The following is a 21,971-nucleotide window of genomic DNA, read 5'->3' as shown; positions in this document are numbered from 1 at the left end:
GATTTAAAGAGATGGGGACATATTTAGGACTTGATGGTAGAGACAATGAGACCAGGGACTAAACGAGGAGTCCACAGTGTAAGATTCAGTAACAACTCCTGAATTTCCTCATGGTTATTTTTTGGGCAGGGTTTCACATTTTGCTTTGTGCTGGCTCTAGCCAGTGATTCTCCTGCCTAAACTTCCACATAGCTGGGTTTATGGCCATGAACCACCACACCCAGCTTGTTTGTTGAGATGGAATTCGCTAACTTTTTGCCTGGCTGGCCTCAAACCATGATTTTCCTGATCTCTACCTCTAGAATAGCTGGGATTACAGGAGTATACACTGCTGGCCAGGTCTGTGTTTTGATTGACAGAAGAAATTTTGACTACAATATTATATTGAAAAGACTATATAAAAGAGAATTCCTAATAAATATCACTACTAAAATTGTATTTTGTTTGATTTTAGCTTTCTTAAATAGTTTACTTTTATATTTACAGAGTCAGATGTGCACTAATATGAGTACCCTTTTTTTTTTGGGCGGTACTGGGGTTTGAACTCAGCCTAATGCTTGCTAGGCGGGCACTCTTCCACCTGAGCCACTCTGCTGACCCTTTTTTGTGTTGAATATTTTCAAGATAGGATCTTGTGAACTATTTCCCCAGGCTGCTCTGAGCCATCATTCTCCTGATCTCTACCTCCTAAGTAGCTATAGGTGTGAGACACTGGTGTCTGGCTTGAGCACTCATTTTGAAAGTAAAATGCCTTTCTTACATGCAAATATGGTAGACAGGTTTTCTTTGTAAGAACTACTCCCAGAAACAGCATTTCTAGATGTGAATGTGCTTCTATAAATGACTGGAAGAAGACCCCTGGGTACCTGCAATCTGGAATCTGCAGAAAAGTTACAAACGTCCTGATCTGTGAAAATGGAAAATTTTGCACTGCTATAGAGAGTATACCTGAGAAATTTCCTCTTTTTTTTATATAAACCATGCAAGTTGGGTGTGCAACATTTGGGAAATAGTTAAACGTTATCATTACTATGCCTCCTTTTTTCCCCCAAGGATTTACCATATATTTTATATTTTATTTAGGTTTGATTTTAAAAAATTTGGTAGAATGAAATGGAAATATTTATTGTATAGTAGAATATTGTATCATAGAAGGTCTCTTAGGTAAAAGTTAATATTTTTATATGTTCTGCAGCTTATCTAAGCTAATGTAGTTAGCTAATGTATGATTGTACAGGGAAAGATGGTGGTTCTAAAGTTATTGCTGCTGTATTCTAGTTAATTTTTATCTTCATTTGTGAAAACCTTGTTTAAATTTACACATAGGATAGGTCTCTAGAAGTATTCTAGCTAGAAGTCTGTACATCTATATTAATACTTAAATATTTAGATCCATAACAGCATTTAAATCAGTATTTAAATGTATAAAATGAATTAACATATAGTACTATTTTAAAATTATGTTTAATTTTTTGTATGTCTTGGGGCAGTTTTTCAGAACCAGTAATGTTTATAGTTTTATAGCAGATATAGATTAGATTGTTTCAAAGTTATATGCATTGTAAAAAGTAGTTAATTTGTGGTTCTTGTGAAAGATTTGGAAGATAGCTAATTAAAAATCATTCAAGGAAGTTGCTTTCAAATTATATTTCAGCCCATTTAGAAAAAAAATTTTCTAAGTCAGTGCATTAACCTGAAAGGGCTCTAGTACCATTGCTGGAAAGAGTCTTTTAAATTTGGCTCCCTCAATCTCATCTTAATTGAATTTTCACTTCAACGTTGAACTGAAGACCTTTACAGTCTTGTAAATCTGTGTCTTGATTTTTATGTGGTTACTAATGTGTTTCTGAAGTATATGTTTTAAATGACAGTTTGCTAATCATGAATTGTTTTTAATAGTATAATATAGAACAGACATCTAAAATGTAACATAGCCATTTTTTAACAAGTTAAAAGTGATTTTCTCCATTCCATTGCCCTTTTTCTAAGCATATCACAAATGAGTATTTTCCTGAAGTATTTTTAGAGGAAAGAGAAACAAAAACAATGAATTGAATGAGTTCCATCCCTTACCTGCTCTAGAAGAAGACACATCACTTTCCGATACTCTGAAGCCAAGTGTCAGTTCGGGCCACCAGAAATTTTATCAGTTATATTAATATTGCTGGTGTGAATTATATACCATTTCTAAGAAATAACAATACTAACAATTGATATTTCTTAATTAAACTTAAACAAACTATATTTTTCTTATACTCAGATTATTTCTAAGACAATATATATAGTAAGAACTTTATATAAAAGGAAGCCTATATAATTAGAGAAAAAAAGATCCAGTTTGTTATCATCATCAGTAAAATGGAGATAATAATACCTTCTAAAAGGTTTTTTTGGTGATGACTTAGTGGTAGAGCAGCTGCCTAGCAAGCACAAGGCCCGATGAGGTCAAGCCATAGTATTTCTAAAATCCAAAACAACCAATGATTTTTGGGGAGTCTGGGGAACAGTACTGGAGTTTGAAGTCAAGACTTCATGCTTGCTAGGCTGGTCCTCTGCCACTTGGTTGTTTTGGAGATAGGGTCTCAATTTTTGCCCAGACTGGCCTAGACCACAATCCTCCTATTTTAAGCATCCCATTGTTGCTGGAATGACAGTCATGTGATACCACTCCCAGTTTTTTCCTATTGAGATAGGGTCTTGTAAACTTTTGCCTGGGTTGGCTTGGAGCTGCATTCTTCCCGATTTCACTCTCTTGTGTATCTTGGGATGACAGTACATACCATCATACCCTACTATTGATTGAGATGGGAGTCTTGTGAACTTTTTTGCCCAGGCTGTCCTCCAACAGCAATCCTCCTGATTGCATCCTCCCAGATAGCTAGGATTATAGGCATGAGCCACTAGTGCCCGACTACAAAGATTTTAAACACATGCACACACACTGTGTGTGTATCTTGGTATATAGTAACACTCAATAAATTGCAGTTATGATATGATGGTGCTTTCTATGTAAAGCCATTTGTGTTTAGGTGAAATTCTAAATCCTAAGGCTTTTAAATAAAAATGTACTTGTTAATAAGCAGAGTATTTCAGCAGTATGTATATATATATCATGGAGGTAAGGCTTTGAAAAAATAGTTTTTAGACTGTGTGTTGCTGATCTAACTTCTGATATGGAAAATTTAAATGGCTACAAATATTTTTTAAGTAATGTAAAATTTTTCAATTCTTTAGATTTTTCTTAGAAATTTGTAGCTTGAGAATACATTATATCACAGACATGGAGAATGCATTGATTATTAACCCAATAATCTCCATTCCTGAGAAAATTCAACCCAGTAGGTTGTATGTAATCATGCCAAGGAGGATTAAACTAGAAGAGTGCAATGGAGGAGAACTGGAAAATGAATTTTAGACCTTGCATATATACCATCATTGAAGAAACCAGGCTCCTTATCATGTTGTGTTTCTACCTAGACATTATTTATTTATGTGCAGGCTATAAGGAAATCACTTGATTTAGGAGTCTGAGGTTTTTGTAACCAATTGAAGAGTTCCTTTCATTTTTATAGTGATGGGCTAGTTTTACACAAGGCTGATGAGTTCACTGGCAATTTAAATGAGGAAATCCTATCAACTATAATCACTTTATGATTAAATGCATTTTCTATTTCACGTGATTTGAAATATATAGATTACATTCCTGAGAGATTAAATAACCTTGGTGGATACCCTAGGAATAAAGTAGTAATTGCCATTGTTCATCTCAGTGGCTTTTTGGCTATATGTAGGGGTTTGTATATATTAAAATGTTTCTGCACTGTTCTGATCCTTAATAATTTTTTGGTTACTATATTTATGTAGTCATGGCATATAAATGTCTAAAACTGTCTTAACTTTCCTCAAAAGGAGTGGTTTGATACATAGCATTTAAATTCTACAAGGCTTCCTATAACTTAGTGTTTATATACCCAAGGTAACCTAAGAATTTCAATCTGCATTTCTCTCACACCTGCTTTTGTTCTTTTACTCCTTCTTTATCTTAAAGGAAAAATAAAGCAAAATGCTGGATAAAATTTTGTAAGTGGAAAATGAAAGAATTAGCCCCAATTCTGCTTCTCACTTTCCTTGATCACCCCAAGTTTTAGCTGTCTGTTTTCACTTCCAAGAAGCCTGAAGACAATAGTGACTTTGACATCAGTGGGTCTAAAATCTGAGCAACATAACTAATGAATATGAAAACTGTATGGACAAATCACTAGCAACAGTGATTTTAATTTTATTTATTTATTGGTGATGCTGGGGTTTGAACTCAGGGCCTAGTGCTTGCTAGGCAAACACTCTGCCATTGAGCAATTCCTCCAGCAATGTTTAAAAGTTCCATTCTTGATCATTTTATCTAAGCTAAAGGTTTGTTAATTCATTTATTTTGATAGAATGCCATTTTGTAAAGTGCCTTCTACCAAACATGGAACATCATGCTGAATCTTTAAAACTTGTAATGGTTTAACTTATTTCTAGCAGCTGTTTATATCAAGAACATGGTCATAACAAAAATAGTATAGAAAAAAAGTGATTTTATCATTTAAGATGCCATTTTTGTAATTTTCATTTCTTATTTTAATTTTCAAATGAAAATTAATTATATCAGGCAAGAATTGTCATGAGTTAGAACTTAAGACAATAATTGATAGTTTTATCAGTTTGATTCCTTATCTCTTGGGGAATACTTTCTCCTTGCTACTACAGTTCTTTATTTGAAATCTTTTTAATGACTTTCACTGGGTAAAAACTAGGGCCATTGGTTCTGAGATTCTCTGTCTCTCTGTCTGTCCTTTTGGTGGTACTGGGGTTTGAACTCGGCCTCACCGTTGCTAGGCAAGCGCTCTACCACTTGAGTGATTTCGCCAGCACTGTGAGATTCTCTTTTAATAAAAGAGATATTCCGCTCCAACATCTTCAAGAGGAAAGAAAAAGGATGCGTCCTTCATTGCAACTTAAAGTGGAACAAATAATCAAAATAACCTGAGTTTTGGGCTAGCGTGTTTGGGGCCCTGAATTCCATTTCTAGCACTGTTTCAAAACAAAACAAAAAGCCTGAGTGATTTGAGTTTTATTAAGTTGTAATTCTTAACATTGATATTTTTTAAGAAAAGCAGTTTAGTTTAGTATTTCTGCATCACTCCTGGAACTGGTATCAAGAAAATGATTATATCACAGAAGTTTTCTTTCTGCAAGCAACTAGCAGAATGTCACATTTATGTATCCATTTGTATACCCTGTGTACTCTATTTCTCCAAACTGTTATTCATTATGAAATGAAAAGTTTTTAATGCCCTGTTTAATTTTATCTTTGAATATCCATGTACCCTTTATTTGTGAGAGAGCTTTGAATAGTCTGTATCAGTTTCTATGGAGTTTATTAGTTTTATTTTCCACTAAAAAGACTATACATTTTCATATGTATATATGTGTAACTTCTTACAATGAAATTACTGTCCACAACTAAGGAATAGCTTTTGGGGATGGAGGTGTTGTTCAAATGGAGTCCCTGAGTTCAAAACTCCTACTGCCAAAAAAATAAATAAATGAAAAGAGAGAGAGAGAGAGAGAAACAGCTTTCTTTCTAAATTAGTCAAGAATAGAAGCTCACATATACCAAAATACATGTTACAAAGAGAGTCTTAGAAAATATCAAAGCACAATAAATTTCCACCATGATCCCTCCCTAGATTATATGTCTATGAATTTGAGAACAAGTTGAATAGCATTTAGTTGTGGCAAAATTTTGCTATACAACTTCTTGCATCTTATGTCTTAGAGTTTCTGAACAAGCCAATGTTAGTTATTAATAATAATCTAGCTACTGAAGAATAATATCATGAGCTTTCCATCAAAAAAGGGTACCAGTTTATAATGTATATCATTGCATGTTAAAATTCTTTGGTTCCCTGATAACCCCATATGTCTCTTAATATATTTGGTTTCCCTCTGAATCAAAAACACAAAGCTAGAATTCAGTTGTACTTTTTTGAACACTAGATGAGAACCATTACAGATGTGAAAAAAAATTATGACAAGGACAACCTAATTTAAGTTTTATAAATTTTAGGAAATGTCATATTTTACTGGTTTCAGAGACTTTTTCAAATGTTTTAAACACAATTTTCAGATAACAATAATGAAAAGCTGAGCCCCAAACCAGGGACAGGTGAACCAGTTTTAAGTTTGCACTACAGCACAGAAGGAACAACTACAAGCACAATAAAACTGAACTTTACAGATGAATGGTAAGTTAATATTTTTGTAAAGATGTTCTTGGCCATTTTGTAGGATTGTAAATACTTTGTTAGCACATCATTTATGTTTTGTTTTGCTATATGGTTCTCAAACTGTAGTATGCTTGAGAATTGCTAAAATACTAAAAATGCAGATTATCGGACTCCATCTGGAGAATTATGTTTGGTGTGGGGTCTGAGAATTTGCATTTCTAAAACCTTTCCAGATAACATAGCTCATCCTTGGATATTTCTTCTGATAGAAAATACTAAAGGTAATCACCTATAGATCATTAGTGTAAAAATTTGCAGTCTTGGTTCTATGTATAAGTGTGTGTGTATATATATGTATATGATTTTTTGTTTTGAGTTTTAGAATAATTTTAATCATACTGAATGTATTCTAGTCCCCCTTCCATTTGTTTAACTTCATAATAAATATTCTCATTTTACCACTTGTAACTAAATACCATTTTACTTAAGTTAGCTATACTAAATATTATTTTATTAATCTGTCTGGTGGGTATACTGCATTTTTCTTAATCATTTCTTAGGACAGTGAATTTGTTTATATGTTTTTTAGCTAATAAGATTATAAAGCATCTTTACATAGCTTTTCTTACCTTGAACGTTATTTGTGTGAGATATATTTCCATAAATGAATTGTATGGATATCAAGCAATATTGCCAAATTATTTTCAAAGGGGCTTTCCCTTACTAATTTCTAGTAAGTAAAATACATTTTACTACCTCCTGGAAAATGTTCAGTATATTCATTTATTTCTAACATGTATATTTATTCCCTTACTAATTTCTAGTAAGTAAAATACATTTTACTACCTCCTGGAAAATGTTCAGTATATTCATTTATTTCTAACATGTATATTTATTTAATAGTTGTACAGGTTCTCTCTAATAACCTTTCTGATTATTTATTTAGTTGATTCTTATGTATTTAAAAAACCAATTTGCATAAGTTTCTTCTTTCCCACTGTTTATTAGCCTTTTGATTGAGAAATTTCAAAAAATTTGGTTTAAATTTAGTATTATTGAAATATAAATATTAATATATTGACAATATATTTAATATAATTATGCATTGCTATATAGTGTATTAATATAGTAATTATACCAATTGTTTTAAACCAATTGTAATGATCTATAATTAATACATTAATTAATTACAAGTTAATATTATTGCCTGTGAGTGGTTAATATAACAAATATATATAAATAATATATGATATTATATGTTATACAATAATATATAATATATGTTATATATTATTTATTGTACAATTATGTGTTGCATGATAATTTTTTCAATTCACTGGCTTCCATCTGTGTTTATGTTTGTATGAATTTTTATTAAAATCTTTGATTAAGGAGGATTTCAAATATTATTAAATTCCTTATTATTGGATACCTTCTATGTTCCAGGGACTATTCTAGACATGGAAATACGTCAGTCAGAAAAACAGACCAAAAAAAAAAAATCTCTGCCTTCCTGCTTATATGCTAGGTAGAATAGACAGACCAACAACATAATAAATGTACTATATAGTGCATGCTAGAAGGTACTAAGTACTATGGAAGAAAATAGAGCAGGTAAGGAAGATTTGGAAACCTAATGAAGGGGCTAGGCATCGATGAATAGGTGACCTTCTGGCAAAAATGTGAAGAGTGAACTACTCATATACATAGGAGGGGAGTAGTATATGCAGAGAGAAAGCCAGTTCAAAGATTCTGAAGCAGAAGCAGTCCTAGAATGTTCAGGGATCTTTCAGTAGATCAGTCTAGCTGAAGTGGAGTGGCCAAAGGAGAGAGTGGTAGCAGATAAGGTCAGCCAGTAAGGTGAGGAGGATATTTTAAAGGCTAAAAGATATTTTTGGTTCCTGTGTTGAAGATGTGCCATAGGTAGAAATCAGAAGACCACTTAAAAGGCTATGTCAGTAAGCAAAGTGGCTTGGGCCAGGATGGAAATAGTAGAGGTAGTGAAAATGACTGGATTCTAGATATTGTATTTGAAGATGCAGTCAATAGGATTTCTTTATGAAATGTTTGACTGTACCATTTTAAAATCATGGTATCTGTGAATAACCCTGTTCTTTAATACATAATCTAAGATGATAGAAGGTTGTTATTTTATATTTCTGTTCTCATGTTTCTGTACAAAATAGACTGATTTCTTATAAAGAATCCTATCAAAACATTTTTTAGAAAAAGTTGTGTCATTCTTCTTTTGAATGCTACTTTTCCTTCTCTAAAAACTGACCATGAATTATATTCTTTTATTCATTGGTTTCTTACTTCCTTATCAAAATGTAATTACCATTTTCTTTATGATGAAAATATTCAGCATTTATTATTAAAAATAAACAAAACAGCATTCAAAAAAAGGTCTGGAGACTTTTTTTTTTAATCTATTCCAACATGGTGCCTTGCTTTTATTTTAGTTTTTTAAATGACAGATGAGGCAATAGAACACACCACAAGCTTGGACTTTGATCATCACAAACTATGGAACCTCTCAATACATTTTCTAATCTGGAAATTAAGCATATTTAATAGAATCTATTTCAGAAGTTTATTGGGAAGATTTAATGGGCTCATGCAGAAAAAGTACGATAGCATGTAGCACATTGACTGACACATGATAAGCCCTAAAAACTGTTAGCTACAATGATCATCATTTCTAAATTGCCTGTCACATACTTTGCCTGTTTTCTGCTGAGGTATTTATCCTTTATTATTGATTTAGAGGTGCTGTCTATTATAGAAGTTAACAAGGATAGTATCATTTATTTTACATTTGTTGCAAGAATTTTTCCAAGCTTGGTGTTTGTATTTCAGTTTACTTATGGTGATTTTCCTTTATGGCTTCTGCCTGTGATCTTGAGTTTAGAAAAGTTTTGTACTCCCAGTTGTATATTTTCTGTAGTTTTATTGCAAAAATTATCTATTTGATATTTCTGGAATGTATTTTTCATAAATATTATATACAGCTATAGCATTAGTTTTTCAACATGGCTGTTCCTTTGTCTCAGTACCATTTGTTGAACAGTCTTTTCATTTCTATGTGATTTAAAGTGCCATATTAACTATGCCAAATGTATTTACTTAGATAGTACATCTTTTCTACTAATAGGTCTCTATTCCATAATATTTTAATTTTCATTACTGCTGTAGGTAAGCATTTTATTTATGCCTATAGTATGGCTTTCTCAGTAGGAAAAAAAATTATCACATTGTCTTCTCTTTACCAGAATGGCTGTATATTTATATTTTCTTTCTTCTTCTGGATAAAGAATATGTATTCATCACAAAAAAAGAAAATTAATGTAAAAAATTCACCTGAAATAATCCTCCCTTTATGACATATAGCACTGGTATAAAAGCCTTCTTACATTCTCTGTGCATATATACCCATTTAGTTACTCTTATTTAAAATAATACTATATGTAATTTTTTTAAATAGCATATCGACTTCTAATTTGTTTTGTCTGAGTTACTGCTATTTGTCTATAATTAATGGCTTATAAGTTACTGAGTCTCTTGAGTTTCTTTCTTGTTCACGTTTAAATAACTATTGTTATTTCTATGAATTTTAATTTTATCTCAGATAGCTATACATTTTCTTCTTCCCTACTGCCCCTCCTTACACATTTGCTGTGATTTTTTACAGAATATTTACTGAAAATTGTTTAAATTGGCCTGCAGTTACGCTATTGCCAGAAATGCTAATGGAACTATATGACTATCATCAATTGAGTATTAAAACTAAAATATAAAACTTTACTTCTTTCTATAAAACCATAGTGCTTAGTAAACTGTAGTATTTAAGCAACAAACCAGATCTGGAAGTGACCCTCTGAGGCAGTTCAAAAGAATGAAGAAATACGGCCTGGTTTCCATTCAAGTATTAATTTAAAAATAGCCTGGAACAGCAGAGTCTAAAAGGGCATATGATCAAAGTCTTTAAAGCCAGTAAGGGTTTGGATATGGTGACCCATCTGAGAGAAGTGTGGCAAGTAATATAACTCACTTAAAGTTCATTGGAGACTGGGGCTGGAGGTATAGCTCACTGGTAAAGCATATGCTTAATATGCATGAGGCCCTGAGTCTGATCCCTGGCACACACCAAATTTCAGTAGACATGTAGAAATGCATACTAGTAGTAAAAGCATCAAAACAGTGAATAAGTTTTAAATCTTTTTAAAACTAAAAGTGTTAGAATAGTCATCTGGCTTTTTTTTAATAATGTTTACAAGTATTATTAAAAGACAAATCTTTTGTTTTACTCATACTCTGAATTTTCTGTTATATTTTTCTCGTTGTAAAATATAAAAATTATCCTAAAAGTTCATCATATTAACTTTTTGGTGGAACCACATAACTTGTTTTGGTGATAGGAGCAGTACAGCCTCAACTTCTAGAGGAAATGGAAGCCATTGCAAATCTGAGGATCAGGAGGAATCATTGGTTCCACAGAGCTCAGTCCAACCACCAGAAGAAGATAGTGAAATAAGTAAGATGTTATACAACCCTCAATGTTGAATGTCCATCTATTTTTCTGTTCCATTTTTACTTAATTTTTTAATAAAAATTTCTTAAAATTTTTTTATTAGGCTATATCCATTATATGGGGGGATTGATTCATTGTGACAATTCCAAATAGGCTTATATTGTACATTGGTTAAATCACCCCCACTTATCAACCTCTCCCCTCCCCACTTAAAGCAATTGCAAAAGGTTTCTTTGTTCTATTTGTTGGGCAGGCACTCTACTACTTGAGCTATTCCACCAGCTTTTGTTTCTTATTTTTAATTAATCACTTTTACTACTTGTTGTTCAGCTATTACATTAACAGCAGATGCAAAAGTAGGGAGGGACCTTAAGCAATTAAGGTGGGAAAACATAAGCACCATCTTGTCTGTGGTCACAAGTGCCAGAGTGGGTGATCACCATACACATTAAGTGTATGAGATGAAAATGTTAATTTGAATTGTCTTTGCCATTTTTATATATAGCAGTGAGACCCATAGTATCTTCTTGATTCTTCAGAGAATAAGTGGTTTATGGATAGAAAACAGAATAAAATCTAAACATGTTTGAATGATTCTGTTTCATACATGAAGTGCCACTTAGGAAATTTTTTAGAATCCTTCCCTAGTAAAATTTTTGCATGACCGTTAGTCATATAAATTTCAATGTCTAGTGCATAGTCAAACACAGTAGGTGTCCTTTAAATGCTTCATAAATGAAAAAATAAAGTCTGTTTCTTATTAAATGAATAAATACCTCAGAATAACAGTTTAGAATTAAATATGTATACCATAACATATCCCATTAACTACAGAAAAGACTGCTGATCCTCCTTGGATCTTGCAGTGAAATGAAGTATTTTCAGTGGCTGAAAAGACTTTATGATAGGGTCAACTTTACTATTTCTTCATAATAGTTCAAATTGTACCACATACATGATAAAAGACAGAAAAATACTGTTTTAAGTTTAGATTTTGGAAAGTTTAGGGGGAAAAAAACAATATTAAGAATGTCGGCTATGAGAGGTAAAGTAGAGATTCTGTCCAGTGAGGCCATGAGGCTGGAGGCCTGGACTTTGAGAAGAAGCAGTAGGCCCGTCTGTCACAATCGTGTGCACTGATCATGTTTGTGTTGTGCCTCAGTGAGATTTTACCTGAATTTAGAAGGTTTCTATGACCCAGAAAGAGTTTTAAAGCATTTATTTGTAGAAAAGTTTAGTGTTGATTGTATTTATTTGTTCCTAAAAAAAATGGATTTAATGATAATTTGTTTTCAGAATCTCCTGAAGAATCGTCAGAGAATGTAGCAAAATATAAGGAAGATATATCTGCAGAAACCCCAGTTCACAATCATACAGATACAGGTGAGTTGTCTTGATCTCTTTAGAAAATTGCTTCATAGGGAAAAAACAGACTTAATCTATGTAAGAGACCATTTCCAAATAGATGTGTTGTGGACTTTTCCTCTCCTTATTAGGGAATTATAATTCATAGTAGAAAATGTCTGTCAGCTCCTCAGGTTAAAGAATACTGTCCACATGACCAACCGTTATGTATTATTTTATTTTCTGACAGCACAATTAGATAACTTGACTACTGAGCTACTGAATTCCAACTCAGGAGAAAGGAGTGACCTCAGTCTTGATAGCCCTTGTGGGGTTCCAGAAGAAACCACTTTGTCTAAAAAAGGCAAAGAACCAGAAACTTCAGATCAGACTAGCAATGACAGTGCTACCTGTCAGACTAACGCCAATCCTGAGCCCCCATCCCAAACAGAAGCCATCGAGCCTTTGGCTCATGAGGAAACATCAGCCAGAGACTCTGCCCTCCAGGACACAGATGACAGTGATGATGACCCAGTCCTGATACCAGGTGCAAGGTATCGAGCAGGACCTGGTGATAGGTTAGTAAATTTTTAATTAGCATAAACTGTAAAAATATATTTCACAAGGGTTTGTTTGAAGTCACATAAGTCACATTGTGTGAGTTTCTTCATTTTTGACAGTAGTTGCTTCCTTTAAAGGTGTCTCAGTCATATAAACTCACACAATTTTTAAACTATAAATGATTTCTCTTATTACATTCCTTGAGCAAACCACATTAAGAGGGGAATTAAGAATTGTCTTTGCTCAGTGTTCCTGGCACTAAGACTCACTCCTCAATTTACAGATCAAGAGAAAGGAATGTTGAGAATGGCCAACAGGTTATTTATGAAGTCAAGGTTATATTTAGTTGTCAGATTGCCTTTCCATTTTGTTTTTCTTTAATGTTAATTTTTTTTCTGCTTTCTTACTGCTCCAGTAAGTAGTAGTTCTTTTATAGAGAACATTATGGTTTTCCCTGATTTCTAATAATTTTAGCTACTAACTTTAGAAAATGAAAGATTATACCAAATAATAAATATTGTAGCAACAATGAAGAATTACATTGTTAACATGTTCACATTGTTTTTCCATCTTTCATTTTATGTGATCACAAGGACATACGTTATTTTTTAGGAGCTAGATCTTTGAAAGTATATTGCATTCCATAGTTCTAGAAAACTATTTGGGTAGTTAGTGGTATTATATCTCATTTTAAGATTTCTTATTCCAGAAAATCCAGTTTTATCTTTAGAATCCTAGTTCACATAGGAGTGAAATTCTGTTTGGACGATTTCACATATTTATATGTTGAATATACTGCCATTTATAAAATACTCAGTTGACATTTCTGATATAAAATTTATGTTGGCATTTTTGTCAGCTGAAAAGTATAATGAAAAGATTAATTTACAATTAAATGTGGCAATGTTGTATAATAGTCTAGAGCATGATGGCTAAGGTTTGAATCAGATTTCACCACTTAATAGTAATGTTTTCTCATACACAATACTTAATGACTCATGAAGGCTCAGTTTTCTTATCTGTAAAATGGGGTTTTGATTAAATTATTGTTAAGAATTAAAAATCAATCATAGAACCTGGCTCACATTGCAAACACTAGATGATAGCTATAGTAAACAACCAATATATTTTATGTAGCTACTTAGATTTAAAAACAATTGTAAGAAGGGGCCAGCCAGGAGCAGTGCTTGCATGCCTGTTATCTCAGCTACTGGGGAGGCTGACCCAGGAGGATCATGAATTCAAAATCAACCTAGACAATTTAGAGAGACCCTGATCCCATTTCCCCCCAAAAGAAAGAATGGCTCTAAGGAATAAAGACTGACACAGGACAAGCAAAATCTTGAATAACATAGCTTTCAGTTCAGTGAAACAACCTGTCTGTACTGCACAAGGGTATTTGTTTCCTTTGGCCACATTTGGGAAATGTTTACTTTTCCATGTACTGTTTTTAAATATAAAGCAAGTAATCTGTCTCTATATTTTTACTTAATTATGAATCAAACATCTTCTCTTTACCTTCCACACGTTAGTCTTCAGCATTTCTGTCTTCTCTTTCTTTTTTTAAGGCAGGGTCTCACTATATAGCCGAGGCTGGCCTCAAAACTCCCTATCCTCCTGCCTCAGCCTCTTCAGTGCTAGGATTACAGGTAGGCATGCACCACCATGCCTGGCTCAGCATTTTACTTTACTTTTTGGTGGTACTGTGGTTTGAACTCAAGGGTTTCATACTTACAAAGCAGACACTCTACCAATTGAGCCATACCTCCAGCCTTTTTGCTCTGGTTATTTGTGTCTAGGCTGGCCTGGACCTCGATCCTCCTTTTTTATGCTTCTTGCCATAGCTGGATGACAGGCCCACCCCACTACACTCAGCTTTTTTCTGTTGCAGTGGGGTCTTGTGAACTTTTTTGCCTGGGTGGCCTGGAATTATAATCTTCCTGATCTCTACTGGTATCCAGCATTCCTACCTTTTAAAAATTAAATGTAATTTAATATTCCATGTACTCAGTTTGGATATTTAGCTTTAGTTTGCCCTATATATTATTTTGTTTTATTGTATTTTATAGGACATAGTGTAGTAAACTTTCTGAATAGTAACAGAAGAATAATAAAATTCTTACCTTTCAAAAAACGGACTAATTGTAGAGGAAAAATATGCAAGCCATTTAAAGCATGGAAAACAAATTTAACAATATGAAGTATATAAAAAACACACTGAAGTAATGCTAATGTGATTACAGTGAATCATTTCAAAATTATCAGTTTTCCTTTTAGATTTGCATTATTGTTTCATAGCTCTTTACTAAAAATTTGTAAATGTTGAAATATCTTCCTCTGATTTTTTTGTAGCTACAAATTTCCTTAGCACTGTTCTTTTTTTTAATTTGAACTACCTACTAAAGAATACTTTTAATATTGCTGAACTTTTCTAAGATGTAAAAATCCTTGAGACTACTGCCAGTTTATGTTTCTTCTCACTTTGGAGGGATAGATATGTTGACTTGAACGTAAGCAAGTTTTAAGAACACGAAGAGAGCCATTTACCAGCTTTAAGCTACCAATATGATTTTTGGAAAATTCTATATCTGAAGAGCCTAAGGTTGCAGAAGCTGTATTATAAAAATCAGAACATTTGGTTCTTGGAGTCTTAAGGATACATTACACATGTAGATGAAATGCTCAGCTAAAAACGTGTGTTTTGGAAGTGCTTCCTTGTTGCCATTTGACCACTCCAGGCTCAGACTACAGTCCAGTGTGGCATCTATTGCACCACAGAGCAGGTTCATGCTGCTGTTTGAAGAGCCAACTCATTTCGGTTTAGATAGGATAAAGAAATGATCCCAAAAGTAAGCATTGTCGTTGCATAGTTTATTAAATCCATACTTTAATTTATATGAAGAACTCTGGTGGATCTCATAATTTTTGTCCCTATTTTAATTTTAATTTTTTCTAAATTTAATTTTTAAGTGAAACTGAAGCGTTAAATGGCTAAGTCATTTTTGGCATATGTTTAATTTAAAATATCAAAAGAGTTCCTTGCATTGCCCAGTAATTATATTTTTAATATATTTGCATTCTTATAAATTGATTAAATAACTGTGACTCAGATTTTCACTTTTGGTCTGAGCTCAAGCATGAAGAAGGATATGTCTTAGAAAATAAAGGCTTTAACAACTAACATAGATATTTTTAGATGGAATGTTCTTCTCATTAACTGTAGCAAGTCTACATGAACACAACTGGAACTCTCCACAGCAGAGCTCAGCAGACTTTTTTTTTGTAAAGGACTGGAAAAGAAATAATTTAGGCTTTGTTGGCCAAGAGGTAAAATGGAGGCTATTATGTAGGTACTTATGTAACCATTCAAAATGTAACCATTTAAAAATATAAAAATCTGTTCTTAGTTTAAAGGTCATTACAAAACAGCTGAGCAAGATACAGCCTAATAACCATAGTTTGTAGATCTCTGCTCCATAGTAAATCAGTCTTATAGACTATTACAAAATGTCTTTACTGGCAGAAGTCCCAAGTTTAAAACAATGGATAGAATCACCGTATGTTTGGGTCCCATTTAACTTTTTCTAGGGTAAGTACATAGAACATTAAATGGGAAAATGAAAAAAAAGAAATAAACATATATGCTCTCTAATCATGGTATTAAAAAACAAGTAAAATTATTATGCATATCCTGTGCTGGTTTTATGTGCTGTATTGAAAAACATGAATACATGCCCTTGGAATGGTTAGGTTTTTTATTTAGGTGATCTTTATATAAACTGTTTTCACAGTGCCAACTCCGTCATGGAAAAAATAGAAGAGTGGTAGCTCTTCTCTTGCTAAATCCAAGAAGAAAACAAAATTGTTCAGAAAAGGACAAGTAAATGAAACTTCATGAAGAACTCCTTACTTAGTGTTGAATAGTTGTAGCTTGAGTTAAAGATTCTCTAGTGATTTTTTCCCCTGAAGGTTGAACATGTTACTCTTATGTTAACCTGTTAATCATTTATTGTGCTATTTGCGTACAAATTTGAGTCCATCTATCCACTTTGGACTCTGTGGAGATAGCCATTATTTTTAAGCCAGTTTGTATTGTAAATTTGCCAACATCTCTTCAGTTACCATTGTAACCACTCATCCGGTTTATTCTTTATTAAAGAAAAATGCAGAGAAAACAAAATAATCAAAGAGGAAGACCTGGACTCCTAGAGTATTAAAAGTCCTGTTACTCTTTGTTTGCTTGGAATATAGTCTTATGATTAGGGCAAATGAGTCAACTCAAAGTTTAATTATTTATGTTCCAAAGAGCAGCTCAGCCTTGAGGAGCATGGTGTAGATGTTCCGGTGTGTGATATTCATAAGTCAGTGCTTACGCACATTCTGTGACAGGATTACTGTCTAACTTATTTAAAAGATAGAAAAGATTAAGTACAGTGTCTTCCTTCTAATCTTTCCTCAGTGAGTGGGTCTGTTTCCCTGATTTCTTCATATGCATTTAGTTGGGAGACATTCCTCAGTTCATGCCTTAAGTCACAAAGGGAAACAAAAGTTTTTTAGATTGAGATGACTGATGAGAAAAGGGGTGATTTTAATGCTTAACGTATTTGAAATCTTTGTGAGTGACTTTAGTTATTGTGTTCCCTTCACTAGATTTAATATCAGAGGAACAACAATAGGTGATAGAATAATGAGGTAATTCAGTATGTTCCTTCATTATTTTTTCTTTATGATGGATTTGCCAGGTCCTCTTTTTCCACAGCTAACCATCTTTCCTATTAACGGTTAATACCTCCTTTGAACTTACTGTACTCTAAATGCTACATTGTGAAGCAGGTTGCTTCTCACAGCTGCATGCACTGCATGGAAGCAGAATGAAAAAAAATTTCCTGTGTGCATACATAACTGATGTTCATGTCAAGGTTGTCTTATGACAAAGTAACTATAATCTGAAATGATATCCTTTAAATAATTGCTTACTTGCTTTGAATATTTTGTTGAAGAATGCAGTTTAGATGTTCTTAAAAACTTGACGCATAATTAGCATTTTTGTTGTTCAGGTATACTCCTTTTTCTTGAAATCAGTAACTAAAAATGGACTTGAATCTTGAATGCGTAGGTTTTATGATTCTGATTTTTCAAAGAAAGCTGTTTTCTTATAGCATAGTAACTTAAGAGTGTCACACGTCTCTAATTTGAAGTCTGATGGTGGAATATGTTTTTGAGTAGAACTTTAAAGTGAACTTTAATTCCATTAGTCATCTACTCCAAACCTTTTTTACTGACAAAAGCAACCTGATTCTTAGTGGCATTACCTGTTATTTACTAAAAGTTTCTAAAACAAAGTGGCATATAAAAATAAAATATGGCAACAATTAGAAATGTAAAATGGGGAATACAAGAATAATAAGCTAAAAAGCTGTGTTATAGCTCTATCATAATTCCTGCTTAAAGCCATTACCAGGATTTCCATGTAAAGGTTTGAAACTTGGTTCTGGTTTTATGCTGATGTTCCTGGGCTGTTTTTAACAGTAAGGTATAAATCGAAGTCATTTTTTGCAAATTGGTCTACTACTAACCAGTAGTAGTAGTATTTTATAGCAATAAAATGGAATTTTTTCCAGGGCCTTGTTTTCTTACTTACACTTGTTACCCTTAAGTATTCACAGCTGGTTTCTGCTTTTACAATGAAGATTGTAACTAAAAAGTACTGTGTTGCTTTACATGAAGTGGAGATTATTTTGAACTAATAAATAATGGTAAAACAGGAAATGTGACAGATGTATCCTCTTTGAGTGAATGAGATCAGACTCATTTTCTACCTTTAGATTCATTTTCTGCAGAGATTTTCTGGGAAATTTTCTAATTATTACACAGTGTTTTCCTGACAGCATATACACATTTGTCTTGATGCCCCTTTTGGCAATGGAGGATGTTCAAGGAGTGTAAATTTCTGGTAAGATAAAATTAGAAAATAAAGTTATCCCAGATTATCTCTACTACTCATATACCCAGTCTTTATTAGGGACTGTCTTATATTTTGTGAATGTGTCTGCTATAATCTGCTAAGATTCTAAATGATAAGTGCTGTATTTCTTTCTTTAAATAATAAATAAGATGGGGGTCATCCTCTATCTACTCTTCATTCTGCTGTGATCTCATCACACTTCTATTGAAATAATCCTTCTACTCCCTCCAGTCTGTCCCTCATCAGATCTGCTTTCAGTGCCTCTCCATGACCCATGCTACAGAAAAACTACAGCTTTTTTGCTGGGTATATAGGGCACTCTGTTTTATAACTTCTGGCAAGAATTGCTCATACTTTTACATCAGATAGGTGCTTAGAATGTTACTAAATACATTCAGAAAACACTTAGCATTCTGAATGTATTATGCTGCCTGAGCCTCCATATCTTTATTTGCTCTGTGCCCTCTAACTAAAATGACCATTCCATCATTTTGGCTACCTCATCTATGTTTATTTAGCTACATTAAAAAAAAAAAACAACTTTCCTTGGCCCATGTATTTCATAATCCCAACTATATGTGTTCTATTTGTGCCTGTATGTGTTCTACCTATAATATTTTATTGTATATATGTACATTTTCCTATATAAGAATATAAGGCCAGTATAATACATATCTGTGTACAGAAGTAAAAGTTGGAAGCACATTTTTATCAAAAACTCTTAACCAAATTTTTGTTTGTCTCTCCCTACATAATGTAGATTATTATTTTCTTCCTCTGTTTCCTAAAAGTTAACATCAGTGATAGGAATTTTTGAATTGTTGTCTCATGGGTCCCTCTCACTATGGGGACCTCTTACACATTGATGACTTGCTACAAGAACATGGGGCTCAAAGGCTCTTGGAAACTTATCTCTGGTTCATTACAACACAGAAAAAAAAAGACGAAAGACAGAGTGGAAGAATCCAGGCACAGCCTTCCAACATTCATTCTTTCAGAAGGGGCCACACACAATGTGCCCCTTCCTTGCGCAATAAAATGTAGTAACATTTATAAGAGTTTCTTCCCAGGAATGCCTGCCTATGACTCAAAAGTCCTAGGTATTCCTGGGGGCTGGTCATGTAGGTACCCTCTGCCTGTGCACTCAACCACAACTATCTAAATTCCACACCCTAATAAGTGTTCACCATCAGTCACATTATGTTTGTATGCTATCTAAGCAAGCTAATGGAGAAGGGTTGTGTTCTAGGCATGCACACAATGTAGGGAACATTCCAAAAGTCAGATTTCCAGACACCAGCCACAGCCCAGCCTTGTGAGCAGACCTTGCTAAAGATAGCATCAAGCCTTGCTACCCCTTACTTTTGTTTGCTAATACAGTGTAAAGCAAAGAGTCTAGCTCTCCCAGAAGGAGCAGAAATAGCAAGGTAACTGACAACCCATCTAACCTCACTTACTTCAGACACTTGTAATAATGCATTGAAACAGCAGAAATTCCGATATATGTAGGCCTTTCTTGTTGGTAAAGCTAGATGACAACTCTAATATGGCTTCTACTATAAACCGAGTGTTTTAAAACACTTAAAAGTATTGCTTTAAAAAATACTCCTCTAAACTCTTATTCATAACTTTTATATTTATACTGTAAATATTTTTTACATTTATAATTCTACAACTTATAATCACAAATTCTAAATTAGAAGGTTCAAATTAATGAGGTTTTCTTTTCTAAAAACTACTAACTCAATCTAAGAAGAATGTATACATACTATAAATTGAAAAATCTTAGGAAATTTGAATGTAGAAAATCAATGGTATTCAAAATTATAATGTGCATTTACATGAGACATAAATGAATTAATTTATTCTTGGCTTTTAATATCATCCTCTTATTTATACCTGGGAGAGGGCAGATATTTCCTTGAAACATACCCATAGCAACTTTGATTCTGGCACCAAAGTTTTGTAACTGCTGTAAGAATAGAGACATAGAAATACAGTAATTATTTATTGGGGAAACTCTCCTATTGAAGGTTATGATGGTGGTGAGACCACCTTCCCTATGTTTATAAAACCTAATTCTTTGTTCTTTGAATTGAAAACATCAAGCTCAAGTTTTGTAAAATAAACACAAACTCTGTTTTTAGATGGAGGATTTAATTACGAAATTAAGAAGATGAACATTACTGTTGTCTGATGTGTCCTGATACTTCTACAATGCAGGCACGAAATTTGCAATATACTGTATACCTCTTTTTGACATTCACAGTGCACATTGGCATAATGAAGCCTCTGAGAAGACTTACAGCAAAGAAACCTGTTCATTAGCTTTGGTTTAGCCATCATTTTCCACACATACTCAATCATAAACCTATTCTGCGGAACTCCTTTGAAAATCCCACGATTTGGGAATGGCTGTCTTTCCGTATCATTCTAACTTCATTCTAGGCTGTGAGTATCAAGTTAATTAGAATCCTAGAGTAAGAGACACTTTGACTTCCCTTAGAGTTTCATTCCTACATAGTAAAAAACTTTTTCAGATTAATTCAGAATTCATCTACTATAATTATAGTCATGTCTTCATATTCTATTTTTTGTCCAATATCCTTTGTATATTAACTTTGTTTGACTAACTGAATTACCCCTAAGTCATTTCATTCCAGGTTAAATAAAGCAGTCCTCCTCTGATCTTTAATTTGGACATTTTCTGTCCTAAAAAGTTGTTTTTTCTCCTGTAAGCTATATTGATAGCACCTGTAATAGCAGTTACTTTGTGCCACTCTAGCAATCTGTAATAGTGTTCAATAAAAGGACTTACTGCATTGAAAACAGAAGGCAAAATCATATTTTTAAATTCTGCTTAATGAATATCTGCTTATATTTTAGCATAGTTCCATAACTACTAAATTTGATAAATTAGCAGTTTTTAAATGGAGTTTATAGTTCACATAACCTTTTCCTTTTTTTTTTTTTTGCAGTACTGGGGTTTTTGAACTCAGGGCCTACACCATGAGCCCTTTTTTGTGATGAGTCTTACGAACTATTTGACTAGGCTTGCTTTGAACTGCAATCTTTCTGATCTCTTCCTCCTGAGTAGATAGTATTACAGGCGTGAGCCACCAGCACCCGGCCAACCTATTTCCTAATTTAACCATATTCCTAATTTAACCTTGGAGTTAGAAAATTTTGCTGATGATTTAGAAACAGAATTTTTTAGAATATGCAGTATTAAAAATAAAATGTAAAGACGGGGATGCAGGTTGTTTGCTTAGTTGAAGTATACATCCTTTAGATTCAG

The 21,971-nt window shown here is 33.2% G+C and overlaps 2 protein-coding genes across 16 annotated transcripts in view; one reads left to right on the top strand and one right to left on the bottom strand.

Annotated features, from left to right (window-relative positions):
• The window catches only part of Gpr161 (G protein-coupled receptor 161), a 116,883-nt gene that overhangs the window by 24,321 nt on the left and 70,591 nt on the right, over positions 1–21,971 (bottom strand). The gene's annotated exons all lie outside the window — the stretch shown is intronic.
• Positions 1–21,971, top strand: part of Dcaf6 (DDB1 and CUL4 associated factor 6) — a 133,622-nt gene that overhangs the window by 94,224 nt on the left and 17,427 nt on the right. For 11 of the 15 annotated variants that reach the window (XM_074047552.1, XM_074047551.1, XM_074047549.1 and 8 more), the window contains 5 exons: positions 6,173–6,290; positions 10,691–10,806; positions 12,100–12,186; positions 12,398–12,725; positions 17,359–17,400. In XM_074047552.1, coding sequence (XP_073903653.1) covers positions 6,173–6,290; positions 10,691–10,806; positions 12,100–12,186; positions 12,398–12,725; positions 17,359–17,400 — 691 coding nt within the window. The remainder of the gene's footprint in view (positions 1–6,172; positions 6,291–10,690; positions 10,807–12,099; positions 12,187–12,397; positions 12,726–17,358; positions 17,401–21,971) is intronic. The other 4 variants (XM_074047550.1, XM_020178890.2, XM_020178897.2 and 1 more) reach the window with 1 other exon arrangement.

This window comes from Castor canadensis, chromosome 11 (genome assembly GCF_047511655.1).
Source record: "Castor canadensis chromosome 11, mCasCan1.hap1v2, whole genome shotgun sequence".
Classification (NCBI taxonomy): Eukaryota; Metazoa; Chordata; class Mammalia; order Rodentia; family Castoridae; genus Castor; species Castor canadensis.
Note: the sequence above shows the minus strand (reverse complement) of the source record. Positions and strands in the feature narration are given on the sequence as shown.